General features: G+C 58.3%; 1 protein-coding gene across 1 annotated transcript; it reads left to right on the forward strand.

The window, feature by feature from the left end:
• Positions 1-2,987: 2,987 nt before the first annotated feature.
• SHISAL1 (shisa like 1) lies at positions 2,988-19,055 on the forward strand. Its single transcript, XM_075552658.1, has 3 exons — positions 2,988-3,075; positions 8,147-8,360; positions 18,764-19,055. Exons 1-3 carry the CDS (start codon positions 3,009-3,011, stop codon positions 19,053-19,055), a joined length of 573 nt encoding a protein of 190 aa, XP_075408773.1. The 5' UTR covers positions 2,988-3,008.
• The last annotated feature ends 2,646 nt before the right edge of the window (positions 19,056-21,701 follow it).

A 21,701-nucleotide genomic window follows, 5' to 3' on the forward strand; every position in this document is an offset into this window, starting at 1 on the left:
CTGAGCCTGTCCCCAGCAGCTCACCCCTGTTGGCCCTGGGGACTGACAACAGCCCCTCCCAGCCCTGCCCTGTGGAGCTCCTGGTAGTCTGGGCAGCCCCATGCTGGGGGGGGGGGGAGGGCCGGGACTGTGGGAACCCACTCAGGAGGGAAAGGACCCGAGTAGCTGCCCTGGGACAGGACCTCTGGACCCTCAGGAGCAGTGGTTCCCAACCTTCCTCATGCCGAGACCCTTTCATACAGGTCTTCATGTTGTGGTGACCGCCCCCCCGCCCCCAGCCATATAATTATTTTCGCTGCTACTACATCACTGTCATTGTGCTACTGTTATGAATCGGGAGACTCCTGTGAGAGGGTCATTCGGTGCCCCACGGGGTTGAGACTCAGGTTGAGAACAACTGCTTCAGAGGGTAGGGGCTCCATGGCTGTGGCAGGGAGGAAGGGCATGGTCTCGTGGGGAATTAATGTGCAAAGACTCAGAGGGGTGTGTGTGTGTGTGTGTGTGTGTGTGTGTGTGTGTGTTTGGGGGAGGGGGACGGTGGGAACTCCAGAGACAGAGAGGGTGAGAGGGCAGTGGGGACGTGTGTGTGTGTGTATACACCATGTCAGGAGCCCCCAGAAATGGGAAGTGTGATGGTGGGGGTAGGACAGAGGAGGTAGTAGGAGTGGGGGTGGAGGGATGCCCAGATGCTGGGGACAGGTGTGGAGGCAGAGAGGCAGCTGCGGTTGGGGTGTCCTCATCAGCACCCCTAGACCCTCAGCCCCGGCCCTTTTCCTAGTGGCTTGTACAGGCGACCCAGCAGAATCTGGGGTTTTCAGGGCCACAAGGTCGAGATACTGGCTCCAAGCCACATGTACTGTGGCTGCCAGAGAGCAGCAAGGATACCTCTAGACCACTCCGCCTCGGACGGACGGACGGACGGACGGACGGGGTCCATACCTGGATGGAGGTCCATGCCCTCAGGAAATCTGGACAGCCTGGGTCCCTGTGGCCTCAGAGCCCTCCGATAGGGGGGTGGGTAATCCCTCTTCCCAGCCCTGCTTCTCCTCACGTGCCCGCTCCCCCCCTCCACGCCTCCCGGGATCCGGGATCCAAGGCTAAAAATAACCGTAATGTCTTGGCTCAGCGGTCCCTGGCTGACCCCATGGCCAGGCCACAGGGGTGGGGGAAAGCCCCCTCCCCGCCTGCTCTCTCTGCTCTTGGAGTTTTCGGACCCTCAGCGTCCTGGAGGATGGGGGGGGGGCAATGTGCCTTGGGGGAAGGAGGACGGGGCCTTGGAAGGTTCTGGAAGCATACAGTATGGGCACTGGAAGGTGGGATGTGGAGTCTGGTTAGCTCTCTGCTCGGCCAACTCCAGACCACGTGACCCAAGGGTCCATCTCAGAGCTGTCGTGGGTGTCCTTTTAGCAAGATGGGAGCCCTGGGGACATAGTGGTGACTCGCAGGGGCTGCTTCCTGGAGGAGGTGGGGGCTGCTATGCAAGGGCTGCCGTTCGAAACCACCGGATGCTCCATTGTGAGCTTTCTGCTCCCACAAAGAGGGACAGTCTCAGAGACCCATGGGGCAGCTCTCTCCTGTCCCACAGGGTTCCCAGGAGTCAGAAAGGACATTATGGTAGGGAGGGAGTGACCAACTTTGTCCTGCCTGGTTCGCCCACTACTTTAGACTTGTTATATCTCCCAGGGACCCGGAGGCCCTGTACACAGAGTCAAGCTGCCGCCCGGAGTCCCTTTCGGTGAGAGCTGAGAGCTTCATGGCCGGGCCAGTGGGGCGCCCAAGGGGTTGTCCCCTATGTAATGGCGACCTGCCAGAACCTCTGTTGGGCCAGGCGACCAGACCACAGCCCCTGACCTGCGGGGCACCCAGCCCACAGCAGGAGAACTGAAGATGGAGGGACCCCTGCCAGCTGCTGGGGTGGGTTTTCACAGACGTCACCATCGGTGGGCCCAGGTGGTGCTTGATGGAGTCACGCGCCTTCCTGTCCTGCTGTCTTGTCCTGGGGGGCAGGTCCCTTTGCAGATCCCACAGCCTCCCCTGGGCAGTCAGGCCAGTGCCCTGGGCTGGCCTTGTGGGCATCTGTGCTGTTTGTTGCACACGGCCCTGAGTGTGGGATTTTCCAGGAGGCTAGAAGAGCGCCACATCAGCTGGCTGACTACACACAGAGGTTTTGTCGAAGCAACGTTCTGAGCCAGCCAGGACTGCGGTGAGCCAGGCGGGGCTTGGACCCCGAGAGGGCCCAGAGCCGAGGCTGAGACTGGCCGGGCTGGGGCTTGGCCCTTGACTTTGAGACTCTCACGGCTGGTCAGGGGTTAAGCCAAGGAGTGTTCTGGCCGAAGCAGAAGCAGGAGGAGGCTCAGCCCCAGCCTGGCCCGTGAGGTGTGTGTTAGACTCACCTGGTTTGGGAAGTAGGGATCCAGTCGACTGCACTTGGAGCAGGGGTGGGCAGTGGCGCTGGAAGCTCCTGAGTGGGGGGTTACTGGTCTAAGAAGAGGGGCCACTAATCCAAAGTTGGATGGTGTGTATATGTGTGGGGAGGGGTGTAGGCATTGGGAATGTGCGTTCGTGACAAGCAGGTCGCAGTCATGGACGCTCACCCCTCAGAACAAGCACAGATGGGGAAACTGAGGCACTGAGCGATCACTCTCCCCTGCGGGGACACCCTCAGGGCCACACTGTCTTTACCCCACCCCCACCAGCACAGTGCCTGCCTCACAGGGGCTCGCCCATGGGTGACAGCTCAGTGTCACCGGGCCTGTGAGGTCCTCACCATGGCAGACATTTCTAAGTTCTTATCACACCCACCCTCTGACCCCAGGGACAGTGCCGCCAGAGGAGGCCTGGCATCCACACCCCTGTCCCTTGTCACGACTCGTGAAGCCCTGGATATAGGTGATCACACGGACCAGGGCAGGTCTGGCTGAGACCGACCCGGGGCTGCCCTCGCTCAGCCAGCCTGTCCCTTCCTCTCACCAGCAGGCAGCGCCCCTCGGACTGATGCCAGCTAGAGGATGACCAGCTGTGGCCGGTGGTCCCTGCACGCGCTCATTGTCCTCGTCCCGCTGCTATTTACTCCAGGTCAGTCCTGCCGCTCGCTGGGCAGCCGAGGGCGGGGGGGGGGGGCGTAGACAGAGGGGGGAGCAGGGAGGGTCAGTGCCAGCCCATCAGGGTTCTGACTTTTGAAGGGGTGGCGGGGCTTAATGTCTGTCCCACAGGCACCCCGGCACAAGCCGGTCCCACTGCTGTTAGGGACACCCTTCCCTCCTCCTCTGAGCCACAGCCCGGTGCAGGGAGTCATGCCCATTCCGCAGATGGGCAAACTGAGGCAGGGGAGGGAAGCTGCCTAGCTGAGAGCTCAGAGAGTACAGGAGGAGAGATTTGAACCCAGGCCAGGGTGAGGCTGGAACCCCACCCCCAGCCTTCTATAGGCCGTGTCCTGGGCCCGAAATCTAGGCCTGGAGCGGTGTCCGCAGTCCTGGTTCTAAAGCAAGAGCTGACCAACCAGTGTAGCCAGCCCAGCCTGTTCTGCCTAGACATCCAGCGACCTGGTCTGAGCAGGGCGCACCCTGCGCTCCCAGGGCCAAGGGGCTGGGGAGGAGGAGTTTAATAAACAGCCCAGAATCCCTGGAGCCGTCACACACACGGGCAGCCAGTGAAGGGTCACAAGGGGTCCTGAGAGCAAGTGAGCGGCCTGCTTGTCCGGGCTCATAGGCCTGGCTTACCTCCCACCCCTCCATTTTCCTGTGGTCTCGGGCAGCCCTGGGTGTAGGGAGCAGGGAGAGGGTGAGAATGACTGGCCCTCCGTACAAATGAGGAAACCGAGGCTCAGAAGGTGAAGGAGGCCTGCTTGGGCCACATGACAGTCAATGGGGGTGCAGCTTGGAGCTGAGACAGAGCTGTGGGCTTCTGTCGGACCAGAGACTGGGACCAGGAGGACAGTCCTCTGAGGAGCCCCCCTCTGTTTTCTGTTGACCCAGAGCACCCCCACCCCGCCCTCAGGAGTATCCTTCCCAGGTCCCTCCAGCATCCCACACCTGGTGTAGGCAGAGTCAGGCCCACAAGAGAAGCCCTCACTGTTCTACCCTGTTGTGACCAGCCTGCTGGTGCCTCAGAGCCCCCAAGGACCTGGGGTTACTGGTCTTCTGTCAGCTAGTGGTGCAGGGGCCAGAGGCACTAGGAATGGGGGAGGCTGGGTCAGAGCCTGGCACTGCCAAAATGTCCCCATTCTGCAGGTGGGGACACTGAGGTGTGTGTGTTGGGGGTGGGGGGGAACTGACTTGCCTGGTACAAGCCAGCAGGTAGTGGTGCTGGGACCCCACCAACTGCAGCCCATCGCAGTGTGCCTCTGGCTCCTTGGGCAGCCCGGATCTCTGTCTGCAAAACAGCTCAGGGCCCATGGTACAAATTCAGGTTGAGCAGATGCAGGGTTGCCCCCACTCCCTGGGCCTCCCCAGATGACGTTGAGTTAGTCTGGGTAGACTAGAGAAGCAAAATTCATAGACACTCATATTTTATAAGAGAGAGAGTTTTATATAAAGTTTTTTATTAAGTGTACCTTAAGAAAGCATCCCAGCCCTGTCCAGTCCAAGCCCTTAAGTCCAACATTAGCCCATATGTCTGACACCGATCTACAAAGTCCTCCTCCATCTCACAAAACACACACTATGATGCCGACTGCAGGAGGAAAGCCGAGTCAATGAACGTGTAAGCATCGCAGCATTGGCAGGGGTCTCCACACGGCTGTTCCAGTACCCAGGGCTGCATCGGGGTAGGTCCATGTGGCTTCTCCTCAGGGATGTCTTGCAGGAAGTGAGCCTTTGCCAGCTGAAGCAGGGAACTGGCTAAGGCAGCTGCACCCTGGTCCAACCATCAGAGAACTAGAAAGGCAAGGCTCACCGAGCCACTTATCTCTCCGCCCTTCAATTAATCCCACATATGTTCATTGGCCAGGTTGGCACAATAAATCTTAACTATCACAGATGTCTATAGACCTCCAGACCTAGGACAGGCCCCCTCGTCTCTGAGAGCCCCCATGCTCAGGCCTTTCCCCACTCAGTTAACCTCGGCGTCTTGGTTTCTGTTCTCCAGATCTAAGCAGCTTTTAGGAACAGTGAGCTCCCGCCACACCCAGGGTCCACAGCTGAGTGGGAGCAGACCCTGCCCAGTTGAGGGCCCCTGGTCCCCCTACTCCCCCGCCGCTGGCACCTCTGCTGGTACCTCCCGCCCCAGCCCCTCACCTCCCTCACGCTCAGACACAGCACCATCACCTGGAAGCTGCTCTGCCCCAGACACAGGCTCACCTGGCACTTCTGATCCGGGAGGTGTTGGGGCCTGAGAATCAGCATTTCTCAAGCATCCCCACGAGTTGCTGGCGAGGCAGGTTAGAGAGCCTGGTCTGCTCCTCTGTGTCATGGGAGCATTGTTGCCGGGAACACACACAGCCGAGTGCTGGGCAACGAGCCAGAAGGCTGGCCGTTTGAACCCATCCAGTAGTCTGCTTCCAAATGGGCCTGGCCTTGCAAGCCCCGTGGGACGGGGTGGGGTGGGGTGGGGGAGGGCAGTTCTACTCTGTACATGTCAGTGGGCACATGCCAAGTGGGAACCCACGCAACAGCAACAAACAGCAGTGGGACTCAAACCCCCAACCCAAATTCATTGTCACGGAGTCAGTTCCACCTCACTGTTCCCGCCCCCCCCCACACACACACACAATAGGACAGGGCAGAAGCACCCCTGCAAGTGTCTGAGACTGTCACTCTTTACGGGAATAGAAAGCCTCTTCTCTTTCCAGAGGATTTTCTGGTGGTTTTGAACTGTTCACCTTGTGGTTGGCAGCCCAACACAGAACCACTTCCCCACCAGGGCTTTATAACCATGGGCTACACGAGACTAATTAGGGCCTAGACGTGCACCCTAGCCCCTGCATGCCCATCGAAGGGTCCCCCTATTTCCCACAGGCTCTCTAGGCACCCCTCCCCACCTCCGGCAAGCATGGCATCTTTCTTCCATGGGGGCCGTGGCCCTCTGTGGAAGAGGGTGCTGCAGTAGAGCAGGGGCTGCAGAGTGCCACTGGGGCCGCCCTGAGCCAGCCTGGGCTCCCCACATGGATGTGGGAGCTTCCCTCTACCATCCCACCTGGCCCAGCTGGGCCTCCCCTCAGCACGCTGTCCAGGAGCTGCTCAGGGAGCAGCCAGTCACCTCCTGGCAGATGCAGCTTTCAAGGGTCACGAGGGGCTGCTGCAGGGCCAGTGTCTTGTGGTTGGAGCCATGTGTGCCGCCAGGGCCCCCTTTTCAGTCCCCGTAGCCCCCCTCCATCTCTGTTTTCCCCACGGTCACACAGGCAGCCCCATTGCACCCCTAGTGATGAACCAACCTCCTCCCCTCACCCGAGCCTAGGGTACTGACAACCCCAGGTGCCTGCACTGTTGCTCATTAATAAACACTACAGGAGTAGTAGTTGTTGTCATGGTTACTAGGTGTCGGCTAGCCGGTTCCCACCCATAGCGACCCGATGCACCATCCTCACAATCGTTCCTGTGTCTGAGTGCCTCCATGTGGCCGCCGTGCCCATCCAACTCGTCAAGGGCCCTCCCTTTCTTCGCTGCCCCTCTGCGTGACCAAGCCTGATGTCCTTCTCCCGGGACTGGTCTCTCCTGACCACGTGTCCTCCGTCGCAGTTGTACCATTGCATTAAGTCTGAACGATGTTTCTGTGTATCAGGGACGGTGTCCTTGCCTAGGAAGGTACACTCCCATGAGATTCTTACGTACAGACGTTAGGTACTAACGGGACCTGACTGACCTATGTACTGATGAACTGAAAGGTGGCCTTAGACACAGGACTCATTCGTACCCCAGGGACTGCCCCTATTTCTTCAGGTGTGTGTTCCCCTAAAGAGGAAGGCCTTCCATGAAATGGATGAACACCGTGGCTGCATGGATGGGCGCAGGCACAGAAACAATGGTGAGGACGGCCCAGGAGCGGGCAGTGTTTTGTTTCGTTGTGCACAGGGTCGCTATGGGCCAGAGCCGACTCGATGGCACTAAGGACAACCACCATTAGCCCAGCCCAAAAATACTGCCTCAGGGAGCAAGGCGTCCAGGAGGCGGTCTGAGGCCAAGGCAGCTCTCTCAGGGTCCTAGGCAGACCTTTGCCCCCCCTGCCCCCAGGTTAGGGCACTGGGACAATAGATGTGAGGCACTGCTGTTCCACAGGGCGGGTGAGCCTAGTGCATGAACCCCTACCGTTTGGAGTTGCCAGTGGGTCCAGCCCCATCCCAGGCAGTAAGCCAGTGGTCAGCTGTCATGGAGTGGACTCCACTGCACAGCAACCCCACAGGGGCCTGGGGGGGCACGCGTCACAGGGCTCTCGAGGGCGGATTTGGCAGAAGGGATGGGCAGGCTCCTGGAGGCACTGCCAGGCGGACTCGGACCTCTGACCTATCGCTTAGCAGCTGTGCTTGATAGCTGTTTGCAGAGCCCTTGGGAAAGGGGGAGGGGATAAGAGCATCCCTGGTGGTGCAGCGGTCAGGCGCTTGGCTGTTAATTGAAAGGCTGGCCATTGGGACCCACCCTGCAGCTGGCTCTGCAGGAGAGAGGCCTGGTGACTCGCTCTTGTAAAGTGACAGCCTTGTGGGAGACCCCACGGGGGCAGTTCTGCCCTGTCCCACGAGGTCTCTGTGAGTCAACATCTGCTCTGCCCCAGGGGGTCGCTATGAGTCAGCATCGAGTGGAGGGAATCCCAGAGCATGCTGGGCTTTGGATCCTGAGTCGGAAGCTGGCTCCACCACCACCCCTTAGCCGCTGCTGGTCTTAGGCAAGTCATTTGAGAGCTCAGAGCCTCAGTTTCTCCATCTGCTTAGTGGGGCGCCACCCTGCCTGCTCACGTGGCTGGATAGAGCCTGTGAAAGCACCTGACTCAGAGCAGGGGCCCACTCCACATGGGTTTCCTGGCCAGAATGGAGTGGGGTCCCTGGGCGGAGAGGCCACCCACTGGTTTGACACCCCTATAATTGGAAGAGGAGCCCAGAGGCAGGCTCTCCAAAGAGGTGGTTTATGGAGCAACAGGCTTTGCTGAGGGGGTGGGAGGAAGAGGCTGGAGGTTTGGGGACAGTGGCCCCCCCCCCCAGCCTGGCGACTCTGTCTTCCAGTCTTGTCTGCGCATTTCCGGGTGTGTGAGCCCTACACCGACCACAAGGGCCGCTACCACTTTGGTTTCCACTGCCCCCGCCTCTCGGACAACAAGACCTTCGTCCTCTGCTGCCACCACAACAACACGGTCTTCAAGTACTGCTGCAACGAGACGGAGTTCCAGGCGGTGATGCAGGCCAACCTCACGGCCGGCTCCGAGGGCTACATGCACAAGTGAGTACTGCACCCCAGCACCAGGGCCCCCCACTGAGGCCCAACCAGCACGCCCTGCCCCCAAGTCTCACCCCTTGGAAGCAGGCCCCCAGTGGCACAGTGGGTATGCATTAGGCTGCTCACTGTTAGGTTAGGTTACCCTTTCAAACCCACTGTTGTCCAGGTGGGAATGAGGCTTTCTGGTCCCGTGAAGACTTACAGTCTGGGAAAGCCACGGGGCAGTTCTACTGTATCTTACAGACTTGCCATGAGTCTAAATCGACTCAACAGCAGGGATTTTTCTTTTTTACTGAGTTTGAAATTATAAATCGGGTCTTTTCCTCCACTCTCCCTTCTGACTACTGTGGTTCAGATGACAAATGACTTCTGTTCAGTAACTCTGTACTCTGCACCTTCCTGACATTTCTCCGCTGCCCAAAGCTGCTTTCTGTGGACCCCTTTCTGCTTCCGGTGATGTCAGCGACAACCGGGAGTTGACCGCCTCCGTCTGTCCTTTGCTGCTCTCCTCTTTTCTTGTCCTATCACACAGGCTAGCCTCTCTAGTTGTTGAAACTCTTATCATCTGCCCGACTGTCACGGGGACTCTTCAGTACGTGGTTTCCTCAGTAAGTCAGAGGCAGACTCTGTGCAAGAGATGGATGGATGTAGTTTTCTTTTTTTTAATCTTAAGGTTTGAAAAGGGAGTGTTTGTTGAACCGCTATTGGATGACGAAGCAGAACTGCTGAGAGGTGGTGGGCTGGGTCTGGACCCATCTCTCTGCCTGATGGTGGGGCCTAAGCCACTCTGTGCTCACTCAGGGGGCTCTGCCTCTTCCATGGGGTCAGACAGGAGACAGGAAACCCTATTGTCCAGATCTCCCTCCTCCCACCAACCCGCCTGCCTCAAATGCACTGGAGCGTCCCCTGAATATCTTGCCATCTGCTCAGGCCTTAGAATAATTCCATGTGTGAAGTCTTTCGGCAAGCTCAGCCCTGGAATTGGGGGACTGGAATTTGACCCAAGCGTTTTATGAGGCCAGAGACTGATCCCCCTCGGGAGGTAGAGTGGGGCCCTGGCAACGTGACAAGTGCCGGCTGAAAGCCGGGCAGGGACTCAGCACAGCAGCCAGACTTCCCCAAGACTTGGAAGGCCAGGGCTTCTGTGATCTGCTCATGGGGACAGATGTCAGGGTGTCCCCGCCCACTGGGCCCTGAGGTGGACAGTGAAGAGTTGGGGCTTGGAGTTGGGCTTCGTTTCTGGAGCATCGGCTGTGCGCCGGGCACTGTTCCTATCACATCACCGAATCCACCTGCAGCTCCTCCCAGAGCCTCATGCATTTCTCAGGGCGCACGCTCCCTTGGGCCCGATGAGGCGGCCAGGCTAGGACATGCAGCCAGCCCATCAGTGCAGCCCGCAGGGGCTGGAGGCAAGAGCCAACACAGCTGTTCTGGAAGTGGCTTCAATCTGTCTGGGAGGTGACTCAGGGCAGGGAGGAGTTCAGGAAGCTCACCGAGGCCCCACTGACATTAGAGAGGGGGTGAGTCTTGGCTGGGGTGGGGGGGTCTATCCTATGCACTGTAGGATGTGGAGCATCACCTCTGGCCTCTACCCACACAATGCAAATAGCTCACACCCCATACCCCATTTGGGAAACAAAAAATGTACCCCCAAATCAATTCCAAGTCCTAGTGACCCTCTTGGATGGAGGCTTGCTGCTCCTTAGGTTTCCAAGGCCGTGGATCTACCTGCAGCAGGCAGCCTCCTCTCTCTCCCAAGGACCAGCTGATGGGTTTGAACACTTGGTGGTGGGTTGTCTAGAGGCAGCTTCTCTTGTTAGTATGCCCCACCCCTGCCCCCTGAGCTGTCTTCCTCCCTCGCCACCGACAAGAACCCAGAGCTCACAGTGGGGAGTACTCCCACCACCTCTGCCGTCTTCACACTTGCTCCTGGGCTCCAGAGAAGGTGGTGGCTGGCTTTGACTTTGACGTTGGCTCCTTTCAGAGGCTTTTAAGAAGGTGGGGGCCTCCGAGGCCAGAAGAAATTGAGGTCTGGGCCCAGGAGGAGGTGCAGGGAGCCTGGGGAGAGAACCCAGCTGGCAAGGCTTCGTAGGCATGGCTGGGGGTCCTTCTGAGGGCAGCAGGGCCCGTGGGGCTCAGGGCAGCCTGGATGGGGTACAGGCCCTGCCAGTGACCACATGGTGGGGGCAGAGTCGCCAAGTTGACCATCAGTCCAAGGACTGTGATGGGGCTGCTCCAGTCCCTCCACCTGCCCTCCTAGCTGTCTGGGCTCTGGGACCTCAGAAGAAGCTGAGCCAGTGAACTGGTCCTGGAACTGTGCCTAGAACAGGCCAAGGAATGGGCTGGGACCTGGCCTTGTGGTGCAGAGGATCTAAGGTGGCCTCGGGTGTGTGTGTGTGTGTGTGTGTGTGTGTGTGTGTGTGTGTGTGTGTGTGGCAGGGGGCGGGGAAGGTAGCGTCCACTGGCTTCCGGATGATTCCTCCCCCCTTACACCCACGATGCCTCTGACCCTTTGTGGCCCAACACCACCATGAGCCCAGGGCCCCTCTGGATAAGATCCCTAGGACACTTCCTGCCATCCAGGCATTTCCCATTCACAGTGACCCTGGAGGGCAGAGGACAACTGCCCGGTGGGTTTCTGAGACTCAACACTTTACGAGAGCAGAGAGCCTCGTCTCTCTCCCACAGAGCAGTGCGTGGGTTCGAACTGCTGACCGTCTGGTTAGCAGCCCCATAGTCCCATGGTGACTCTGAGGCAGGCTGGAGGCTGAGGCCCAGACCACCCATCAGCCTGAGCCCACCTCCCTGGGTGAGGACAGGTGTCCTGCTCTCCCTGTGGGGAAGGACATGCATGGGGCAGTCTAGCCAGGCCCCCTGACCCCCTGGGCTGGATCTGGGGCCAGCTAAGAGCCGGATCAGCCAGGCCCACCCCGGGGCTGCCCCTCCCGGGCAGTGAGTCAGCAGGGGCGGAGCCGTGACAGGGAGAAGGCGAGCGCCGGATGACTTATTTATTTGTGTTTTTCGGGAGGAACAGAATGGTTTGTTTTGGTTCTGGCTGCCTGGCAGGAAGGCGGGCAGCAGCGTGAGTGGAAGGCACTCACCGAGGCCCATTTCCAGCCATGGGGAAGCAGAGGCTGCGGGGACCCGGCTGGCCAGCGAGGCCCCAGGCTTTGAGGACAAGTGCTAAGCACCTGCTCCCCTGCCAAGGTAGAACAGCGGCCACCCACCTGGGGTTCGTGAGCAGGTCCTGAGGGCAGTGTGTCGGGGGTGGGGAACTGTGGCTGGACAGGGCATGGCCCAGAGGCAGGGACAGGGACAGGGAAATCCTTATGCAGCTGGTGGTCTCAGAGTGGAGTTTCCAGCATGGTGACTCCTCCAGGCAGATGGCTGAGGGTGGGGTGGCAGGAGAAGGAGCCTAAGAAGACCTCCCACCCCCCGACACCCCCCCCACATGCAACTCACTGGCATTGAGTCCATGCTGACGCCTAGTGACCCTATAGTACAGACTAGAAGTGCCTCTGAATTTCCGAGACTGTAACTCATAGACAGCCTCACCTTTCTTTCCCAGAGAGACTCATGGTTTTGAACTGCTGGCCTTGTGGCTAGCTGCCCAGTGTGGAACCACTAAGCCACCAAGCCCCAGTATTTGAAGCTAACGGACTGCAAGCCTCTTCCTCCGCTGTCAGTGGACCCTGTCAGGCCCCACACAGCTCACCTTCCACCTGGCAGAGCTCCAGCCACCTGCTCGTGCCCAGTGCTGCCCTGATTCCTGGGTGCCGAAGAGCTTTCCCTAATGAGGACCAAAATCTGTGAAAGGGGAAAACAAAAACAAGCTCTACTTGTTCTCATTCACCATAAAAAAAAATCCCAGCACCCTGCCATCGGGCCAATTCAGACTCATGGTGACCGTAGCTGGGATCTCCGAGACTGAGTGGGCGATACAGCCCCCGCCTGGGAGCTAGAATGATGGGTGGGGGTACTGCAAACGCACATCCCTGAACTCTATCCCAGTGATGAACCAACCTCCTCTGTTCCCCTGTTCTACCTTGGCAGGGGAGCAGGTGCTTAGCACTTGTCCTCAAAGCCTGGGGCCTCGCTGGCCAGCCAGGTCCCTGCAGCCTCTGCTTCCCCATGGCTGGACGAGGGTTAGAGTGCAGACGGTTTTCATTGTGGGAAGGGGTGCTGAGTTGTTGCTCCCCTGAAAAGTGGGCAGTGGGCGAAATAGGTTTGGCAGCCCGTGCTGTAAATCTTTAAGGATGCAGACAGCCTCATCTTTCTCCCCCAGGGTGGCTGGCAGGTTTGAACTGCTGGCTCTGTGTCTAGCAGTGCCGCACTGTGACAGTTATGTAATTGGTCAATTTGCGAAGGGGTGGAGTCTAGCCTGTCAATCAGGCCGCAGCTTGATGACCTCATTTGGGAGGTGCAAATGGAGATAAATAGCTCACTGGAGGTCAGAGACATGCTCTCTCCCTGCGAGACGTTCCTGTTGACAAGCCACGTGGAGCTACACTGATGGAGCCAGAGGAGCTGGAGGAGCCACGTGGAGACCCACGCCAGCTCCAAGATACCTCTATTGCCACTGGATCCACAAGACTTTCCACCCACTGGCCTGTGATCTTTCTGCATTCAGTGTCATTGCATGTGTTGCGTGCATGCGTCTGAAGAGGAATTTATAGGCTGGTATCAGACATATAGACTAATATCGGACTTGTGGACTTGATGTGGACTGGGCTGGGATGTTTCCTTAATATGCAGTTACACTTTGATATAAAGTTCTCTCTTACACACATGTGAGTCTCCCTGGATCTGTTTCTCTAGTCGACCCAGACTGACACACACACCTAACCTGCAGCACCACCAAGGCTTCCTATTAGGCGCCGTCCAGTTGATTTTCAACTCCCGCCGGCTCCTTGTGACAGAGCAGAACCGCTTTCAAAGGACACATCGCATCGCGTCAACCTGCTGCACGAGACCTCTGGAAAGTCCCGAATAGCACGCAGGTCACTTGGAGGACGAAGGCGCGCCTGACCCAAGTTTCCCGTGGCCCCTTATGCATGTGAATCCTGGACACTGAATAAGGAAGGCCAAAGAAGAGTCAGCACGTTTGAAAAACAGTGCAGGCGGAGAGTCCCGAAAGTTCCGTGGACCGCCGCCTGCAAGTTACAGAAACAGCCGCAGCCACAAGCCCAGAAGCCCCGCCTTCAGCGACCCCTGACTCCAACTTGGAACAGTGGTGATCACAAAATCCACAGCCCAGGAACTGCCTAGGCCTCCGCCTGCAATATCGAACCAGCTTTGGAAGGGTACGCACCTTGTGACTCACGGCTCTAAAGAGAGTGTGGTCATCCATCACGTCCTTAATGATTCTTCCAGAAAGATAAAGAGAAAATGTCCCCGACTATTATTATCTGCCCGGCTCCCAAACCCCATCAAGTCCTGGAAATCATAAAAGTTTAAATAGACACCGTCTCCGGAAGGACTGGATCGGTTCTCGAAGCCATCGCATTTCGTCCTGGGAAAACCTTCCTCTGAGCCTAGGGATGGGAAATGGCCCCTCATCTGTGGGCACGGCTTTACGCACCAGGCTGTTCAAACCCACCTCCCACAACTTGGAAGGAAAACAAGGCTGTCGGCTTCTGTGAAGGGTCGGCAATGCTGAGGGGCAGCCCTGCTCTGTCCTCTAGGATCCCAGTGTGTCGGCATTGACTCGCTGACAGTGGGTTTGGTTTGGAGTTTGGACTGTGGTGTGGTGGTGATGTGTGTAGCCAATAACCTAAAGGTCCATGTTTCCAACCCGCAGCTCCTCCTGAAAGGTGAGCCTCTCCCCCGGGGCAGTTTCACTCCATCCCAGAATCACTCAGCTTTGACTGAGTGGGGAAGGGCTGGCCTCATATCCACGTCGATCCACAACAAGGTCGGCAGTTCTAAACCACCAGCCGCTTCTTGGGGGGAAAGATGAGGCTCTCTAACCTCGAAGCAAGTAGAGCTCTGGTGGTGGAGTGGTTACACATTGGGCTTTGATCTTCATGGTTGGCAGTTCAAAACCACCAGCGGCTCCACAGGAGAAAGACGGGACTTTCTACTCCCATAAACGGTTACAGTCTCAGAAACTCAAGGGGCGCTGCTCTGAGTCAGCATTGACTGGATGGCCGTGAAGAGAGAGACGGTCTGGGAAACCCACAGGGGCAGTGCGACCCTGTCCTGTAAGGTCACTGTGAGTCAGAGCAGATTCAGTGGCAGTGAGTGTGTCTATTGGGGTTTGTTTTTTTGGTTTGGAGCTGCCATTTCCAAAGAAGGTCTTCATAACCTTGTTTGACCGGTGTTTGTGGGTACGCACTGGGTTGCTAACCGCAAGGTCAGCAGTTCAGGACCACCAGCCACTCTCTGGGAGAAAGATGAGTCTGTCTGCTCTGGTAACAATCTACAGCCCAGAAGCCCTCAGGATCCCTGTAAACTCAGTCAGCGTGGACCTGGCGGCAGTGGGTTTTGTTTGGGTTTGGTGGCAGCGCGGGAGGGGTTAAACTGCAAAAGTCATGCTTGGTTGTCACTGTCACTGCCCGGTCACCGTGCCCTGCAGCAGTCTTCACTGTCCTTGCCCTCACCTCTCAACGAATTTCTCTATGGGACACGCCTTCCTCACACCTGCTCCTCAGCACCTCGGTGTCCCTCAGCACCTGTCCCCTGGGGCGGACCTCCTGGCACTCTGGCCGCTGCCCCTCAACATGCTTGCTGTTGATGGCTGTGTCTGTTAGTCACACATTGCCCATCTGCGCACCCCCCCCCCCCCGCCACATCTGCTGAAAATCGGCTCACCAGGGAACACCCTCCCTCCCTTCACCTGGCAGAGCGCTTCTTGACTGGCTGCAGGTGCCTGAGGCCCTGGGGGAGGGAAGTCTTTGCAGTCTGACTTATTGCCCACCTGGCAGGTGCCTGAGGCCCTGGTGTAGAGGGAAGCCTTTGCCTGTCCCAGTGAGCACTTAGCAGGGAGTCCACCTGCAAGTGCTCAGGCTTATTGCCTGCCTGGGGAATGGGTGCCCAGCAACTCCACACTCCTTGGCTCCTCTTATAAACCCACCTTCCAGGGTCACCGGACTCTGCAGCAACAGCCTGCAGGAAGCCTGCATTCTCCAGGGCTTGTTTATACTGAGGTGTGAAGGACTGACAACCAGGTCCCTTCTGGAGTGACCTTCTTGGAAGGGACCGCAGCTTAGTCTGGAGGCATTCGGATGAGGAAAACTGGCAGGCAATAGAGGTGGCAGGCTTGTCCACATACTGGAGCAGGGGTTCTGGAGCAGATGTCCGCCCGCTCCCTCCCCTGCTTTCCGAAAGCATCCTCGCTCCACCCTCCCAGCAGCCCCCATGGCGCCGGGCTGGCCTCGGTGGTTCCCATGACAGCAGCCGCGGGGGCTGGCGGGAGGAGAGGCCCGAGTGGGAAGCGGGGGCAGCTGTTGGAAGATGCTGAGGGCTGCCAGCTGGGGTGGGGGGTGAGGGGGTGGGTGCTGTGGAATAATAGTAGCAATAACAATAGCAACATACACAGCAGTGCATGCTCTACACACCACACCACCCCTACAGCCTCTGAACATCCCCATTTCACAGTTGGGGAAACTGAGGCACCCGGGAGTCAGGAGAGTCAGCTAGGAGCTTACAACCATAAGGTGGCTGAGACAGGATTCAAACCCCACTTCCCACAGGCCCTGGCGGTTATGATGCCCCCAAAGAGAATGCTCTGTCAAGATGTACAGCCCGGGAGCCGGATAGGGGCGGGTCTATGCTGCCCTCAGGTGCCACTCTGAGTGGAATAGACTTGCGGGCAGTGGGTTTGGCTCCCAGGACCTCACTCGGCGGTGTGGAGTGGGGGATAGAGAGACCCAGTTGCCTCTGACTTGGTGGCTCCCAGTTCCTCTGCTGGTACAGCTGTCTGTCTGTGAAGCTAGCTAGTCACGGGCTCAGTTGTCACCTCCTGCCGAAAGCCTTCCCTGAGGGCTATGTCAGGGCCAAGGATGAACTCTCTGGGCAGCGCCAAGTCCAGCTTACCCGTCTGAGGCTGGGAGCGGCCCAACAATGTCACTTGAGCTAATGGGCATTGAGAGCATGGCATGTGCCGGGGATAAGGACTGGCAGCCTGGCCCTGAATAAAGGCCCTCGTGGCATAGTGGTGACACCCTGAGGTGCTAACCATGAGGTCAGCAGTTCAAAGCCACCAGCTGCTCCACCGGAGAGAGACAAGGCTTTCTACTCCCATAAAGAGTGATGGTCTTGGAAAACCACAGGGGCAGTTCTACCCATGGCAGTGAGTTTGAAGTGTGCTTTGTGATGCATAACATCCCCCACCAGGAAGATTAATACCAGCCAGTAACAGAGACCCAGTCTCAGAATCCCTGAATAAACCGGACACTCAGGAGCTGGGGTCTCTGGTGGCGCACTGGTTAAGCGCTCTCTTACCAACCCAAAGGGCGGCGCATTGAGCCAGCCGGAGGCACTTGCAAGAAGGGCCTGGCTACCTGCATCCCAAGGAGCAGAGCCAGGAAAGCCCTTCGGCACACAGGTGTGCTGGGAGGCCCACGGGGTCCAGATGAGTTAGTGTCCCCCTGCCTCCCCTTTCTCCAGGAGCAAGACGAGGTCATCTGTACCCCTTAAAGATGACAGCCAAGGAAAGCCGACGGGCAGCTCCCCTCTGCCCTGCAGGGTCACCAGGAGTCGGGACTGGCTCGCAGCAGTGGGTTTGGTTTCTCCCCATTTTATAGACCAGAAACTGAGGCACAGTCACTTGCTGAGAGATGCCGCAGAGTCTGCTTGGCACAGATGGATTTGGAGCTGAGGTATCAGACCTCAGGGCCCCACAGACCTGGGGGTGTTCCCAAGGTCAAGCCAAGGGTGGGTGTTGAGTGGAGGGGTCATTTCCCCACATCTGGTCAGTGTTCGGCCCACCCTCTATCAGAGATGAGGGGAGTCAGGTCTCACAGGTCTCACAATCCCTCTGTTATTGACACCACCTCCCTGCACCACTCGCCTGTCGGCCTGCCCTGCTCCCCAGGCACTCATGTTGAGGGAAAACGAGGGATTTGCAGTGTGAGGTGCCCCCATCAGCCACCACTCCCCATTACCTGCAACGGGTCTATTTGCAGGTGCTGGCCTCTAGGACACCTGCCTGCCCCAGGCAGCTCTCGGCCTCCAGGGCCCCTCGTCCCCCCTTCCCCTGGAAGTCACATTCAGCTGGGTTTTGTTAGTTTGAATTATTATTTGATTTTAAAATGTGATCTGGAAATTAACTCCAACCAGACGCAGGGCGTGCGTGCGTGCATGTTCTGTAAATGGCAGGCGATGAAACAGAAGCTGCGTGTGAAGCTGCCCAGAGCTGCCAGGAGCTGTGGCACCCCCTCCCCCCTCTCCTTCCCCAGCATGTGGGAGATACAGACGGCTTTCATTCTCTCTGTGTCTCCCAGGCAGCAGCCTCTGACAGGCCTCCGGGAGCCACGCCAGAGGGTGGGAGGTGGACACTCGAGGTCTCGGGCCAGCGGGAGGCATCAGCTACAGGGCTCAAGCTGGGCTGAGGAGTGGCTTGTGGCCTCTCGTAGGTCTTGCCTACATAACGGGGTTCCTGAGGTCTCCAGCCCTGGCGGGGGTGGGGGGGGGCAGGCGCTGCAAGGTCCTTGAGACAAAACAGACACACTTAGAAGTTGAGGGGTGGGCACGGAAGTCAGAGCCAACAGCGGCACCACGGTAGAAAGGCCTGGAAATCAACGCTCAGAAAGATAACCAACCAAACTAACAGAACCAAACAAATCCCACGGCCCTCAAGTCAGCCCCCTAACTCGGAAACCCTAACTGCTGTTTCTGAGGCGCCTGGTCTCCCTGGGAGCAGAAAGCCTCCTCTTCCCCCCTCGGAGCGGTTGGTGGGTTTGAACTGCCAGCCTCATGGTTAGCAGTCCAAGGCTTCCCTGATAGCCCCACTGGGGTTGAAAAACAAAACAACAACAACACAACTGCCGGATCGTTCTTCGCTGCAACCCGTGGCAAGGAATCCCCACGAGACGAGCCGGGGCGGGCTCGGTGCCAGCGAATGTCGCCAGCAGTCTGTTGATTGTGATAAGAAGTCAGGACCCGGCTCTCTGTGGCCGGGTGAGGTGTATCAGCTCCTGCACCCTCACCTGTAAAATGGGTGTAACGCCCCCCTAGTTTCAGTGCCACCGTGAGGAGCCGGTGAATGCCGACTGGTATGGGATGACGGCTCAGAGGAAGGCCCGGAGGCTTCGGCGGGCACTGAGTCTCCCCCAGGGGGGATTTGCTGGCCTGCAGGGTTGGGAGGTGAGAGGAGGCAGGGGTGGTGGGCAGGGTGCCCGGTCCCAGGGGTGGGGGCCCCGTGCCCTCCGCCTGGCTCAGCCTCGCCCTCCGTCTCTCCCCAGCAACTACACGGCCCTGCTGGGCGTGTGGGTCTACGGCTTCTTTGTGTTGATGCTTCTGCTCCTGGACCTCCTGTATTTCTCGGCCATGAACTACGACATATGCAAGGTCTACCTGGTACGCTGGGGTCTCGACGGACGCTGGATGAAGCAGGACCCCCCGAGGCCGGCGGGGGGCGGGCAGCCCCAGCCTCCCCCGGGCACCCTGCCGCAGGCCCCCCAGGCCGTGCACACGCTTCGGGAGGACGGCCCCAGCCCACCGCTGATGACCTTTCAGAGCTCGTCTGCCTGGTGAGTGGAGGTCCTTGAGACCTTGGACAGCCTGGGTCCTTACCGCTGCTGGTCTGTCTGACAGTGTCTGTCTGACTGGCTGCCTGATTGTTGGGGCCTCTCAGGGTTGACCAAGAGGGATTCTGCTGCTGCGAATGGGTGGACGGAGGGCGTCTTGGTGGTCATGAGTACGCCCTGAGCCGCTAACTGCAAGGTCCTCAGTTGGAAGCCACCGGCCGCTCCAGGGCAAACGATGAGGCTTTCTACTCTCGTCCAGGGTGGGAGTTTCAGAAACCCACAGGGCAGCTCTACCTGGTCCCGGAGGGTCCCTGGGAGGCAGTGTTTGGTTTCCGTTTTGTAACGGTTGAAGGCAAACTGTGCCAGGCAGGAAGTCAGAAGGAGAGGCGCTGAGGAACGAAGCTGGTACCTTCATGCCACTTAGGGAGCTATTGTCTGTAAACGGCGGAGTTTCCTGGCTGCCACGGTGAAAGGGGAGATTGGATGGCTTTCCAAATTTTTATGGAGACTTGTTTGTTTTGTTTCCCCTAGCACAGGGGTTCTCTACCTTCCTCACGCCGCGACCCTTTCATATAGTTCCTCATGTGCTGCCCCCCCCCAACCATAAAATTATTGTCGTTGCAACTTCATCAGTGTCATTTTGCTACTGTGATGAATCGGGTGACCCCCAAAGGGGTCGCAACCCACAGGTTGAGAACGGCTGCCCTAGCATTAGACTAAAAAGAAGCACATGGCTTGGTTCTTGACACGCATGGCCATTGTGGCACCTCAGGAGACTTGGGGTGACTGCTCAGTTCGGGGGGGCTCAGGAGAAGAGAAGAGAGTGGCATGATCCAGTTACCCCCTCCAAGGGGCATGTTCAGACCTGGCTTTACCCCCTGTGTCTCCTGTTTTCTCAGCCCCAGGCTAGTGGTCTGGGGTGTGTGCGCAGCAGAGCCGGGGTCTGTGCGTGAGCGGTTCTGCTCGGGTGACTGCGTGGTGCCCGTCACTGCCCTTTCTTTAGGAAGTGTTGGGGCGTCCTAGGGTTTGACTAAAGGCCAGCACTAGGGAGGCGCGCACCTCATCGCTGCCTCTTGCTCCCTGGGGACACACCTGGGCTCACGATGCTGGCGGGGGTGGGAGTGGGGGTAAGGCAGCAGGGAGTAGGGAACTGGGTGACAGGGCCTGGCTGCCATGAGGGGTTACTGTGAGCACCTGGGTGGGGAGCAGGGGCGACTGGTGCCAACGCCACCCTGGCCCAGTGCCACCCCCCTTCTGCCCCCAGGAAGCCGATGCTGGCCTAGGGAGGCAGAGACAGTGGTGGGTTGTTTGAGCACCAGGGTAGGGAGCCTTTTTTCTGCCAAGGGCCCTTTGGACATTCATGACATGGGCCATGCTGGTCAACAGTGCATGAACTCATCCCTTCAGGGAGGGCTGGGACTGCCGTCTTTGGTGACAGGGGTGACCCATACCCATACTGGGAGTGCCCCACTCCTATTTAGCGTGTATGGGTGTGCTGGGCCTGTGCCCCATGGGTGAGGCTGCGTGTGCCCATGGGAGGGGCAGGGGTCACCCCACACCCAGCCACGGGAACGGGCCCCACGCCATCTTCTCTGAGCTATCAGGATCTTCCCCTGCATTCCAGTTTCTGAACGGCACCCACAGGAGGTGGCCTTGGGCACTGCCCTCCCCTCGGTCGACTTGGTGAGCATCCACAGAGTCAGGATGCAGAGGGACCGAGGACGGGGCAGGGAATGTGAGGCGTGGGGATCACTGAGACACTGCCCGTGCTGGGATCCAAATGTGGTTGGTGTCATCAGCCGCATCACCTGGAGGTGGCACCTGTGGTGGCCAGGACTTAGGCCCCCCTGTGCTGCTCGCCGGTTGTGTGGCCACCGGTGCATGGGTACCCAGCGTTGTCATCAGCTGGCAAATGAAAGCGGACTCTCCCTGGACTGTGACTCCTGACCACAGTGCCAGGGACACAGAGACACCGTGGGCCTTTCTCAGCTTGCTCAGGGAGGGGCTGGGCAAACAAGGGGAATGGGGCTCCTGTGGGCTGGCCAGTGGTGGCTCTTGGCGACTCTCAGTGGTTTCATACCCACTTCCCAGGTAGGTCAGTGGACCCTCACAAGTGGACCCATAGGTCACATCATGATACATGGAGAAAAAGCTGCTGGTGTCAAGGATTTTGTCTTGATGGAGGACACAATCAACGCTTGCGTGAGTCTGGGTAGATCAGAGAAGCAAATTCATAAACACTCGGATGTGTAGAAGAAAGAGCTTTCTATACAAGAGCAATTGAATATGGAGAAAACATCCCAGCCCCGTCCAGATCAGGTCCACAAGTCCAATATTAGCTCGTATGTCTGATACCAATCTCTGAAGTCCTCGTCTGACTCATACAACACATGCAATGATGCTGACTGCAGGTGGGTCACAGGCCAGTGGGTGGGAAGTCTTGTGGACCCAGTGACACTGTAAGCATCTGAGGGCTGGCGTGGGTCTCCACGTGGCTCCTCCAGCTCCAGAGCTATGACTGCATCAGGTAGCTCCACCAGGCTCTTCATCAGGAATGTCTCGCAGGGAGTGAGCGTGTGTCCCACCTCTAGTGAGCTATTTATCTCCCTAGCACCTCCAAATGAGGTCATCAAGCTGCGACCAGATGGACAAG

Source organism: Tenrec ecaudatus, chromosome 6, assembly GCF_050624435.1.
Source record: "Tenrec ecaudatus isolate mTenEca1 chromosome 6, mTenEca1.hap1, whole genome shotgun sequence".
NCBI classification, from domain to species: domain Eukaryota; kingdom Metazoa; phylum Chordata; class Mammalia; order Afrosoricida; family Tenrecidae; genus Tenrec; species Tenrec ecaudatus.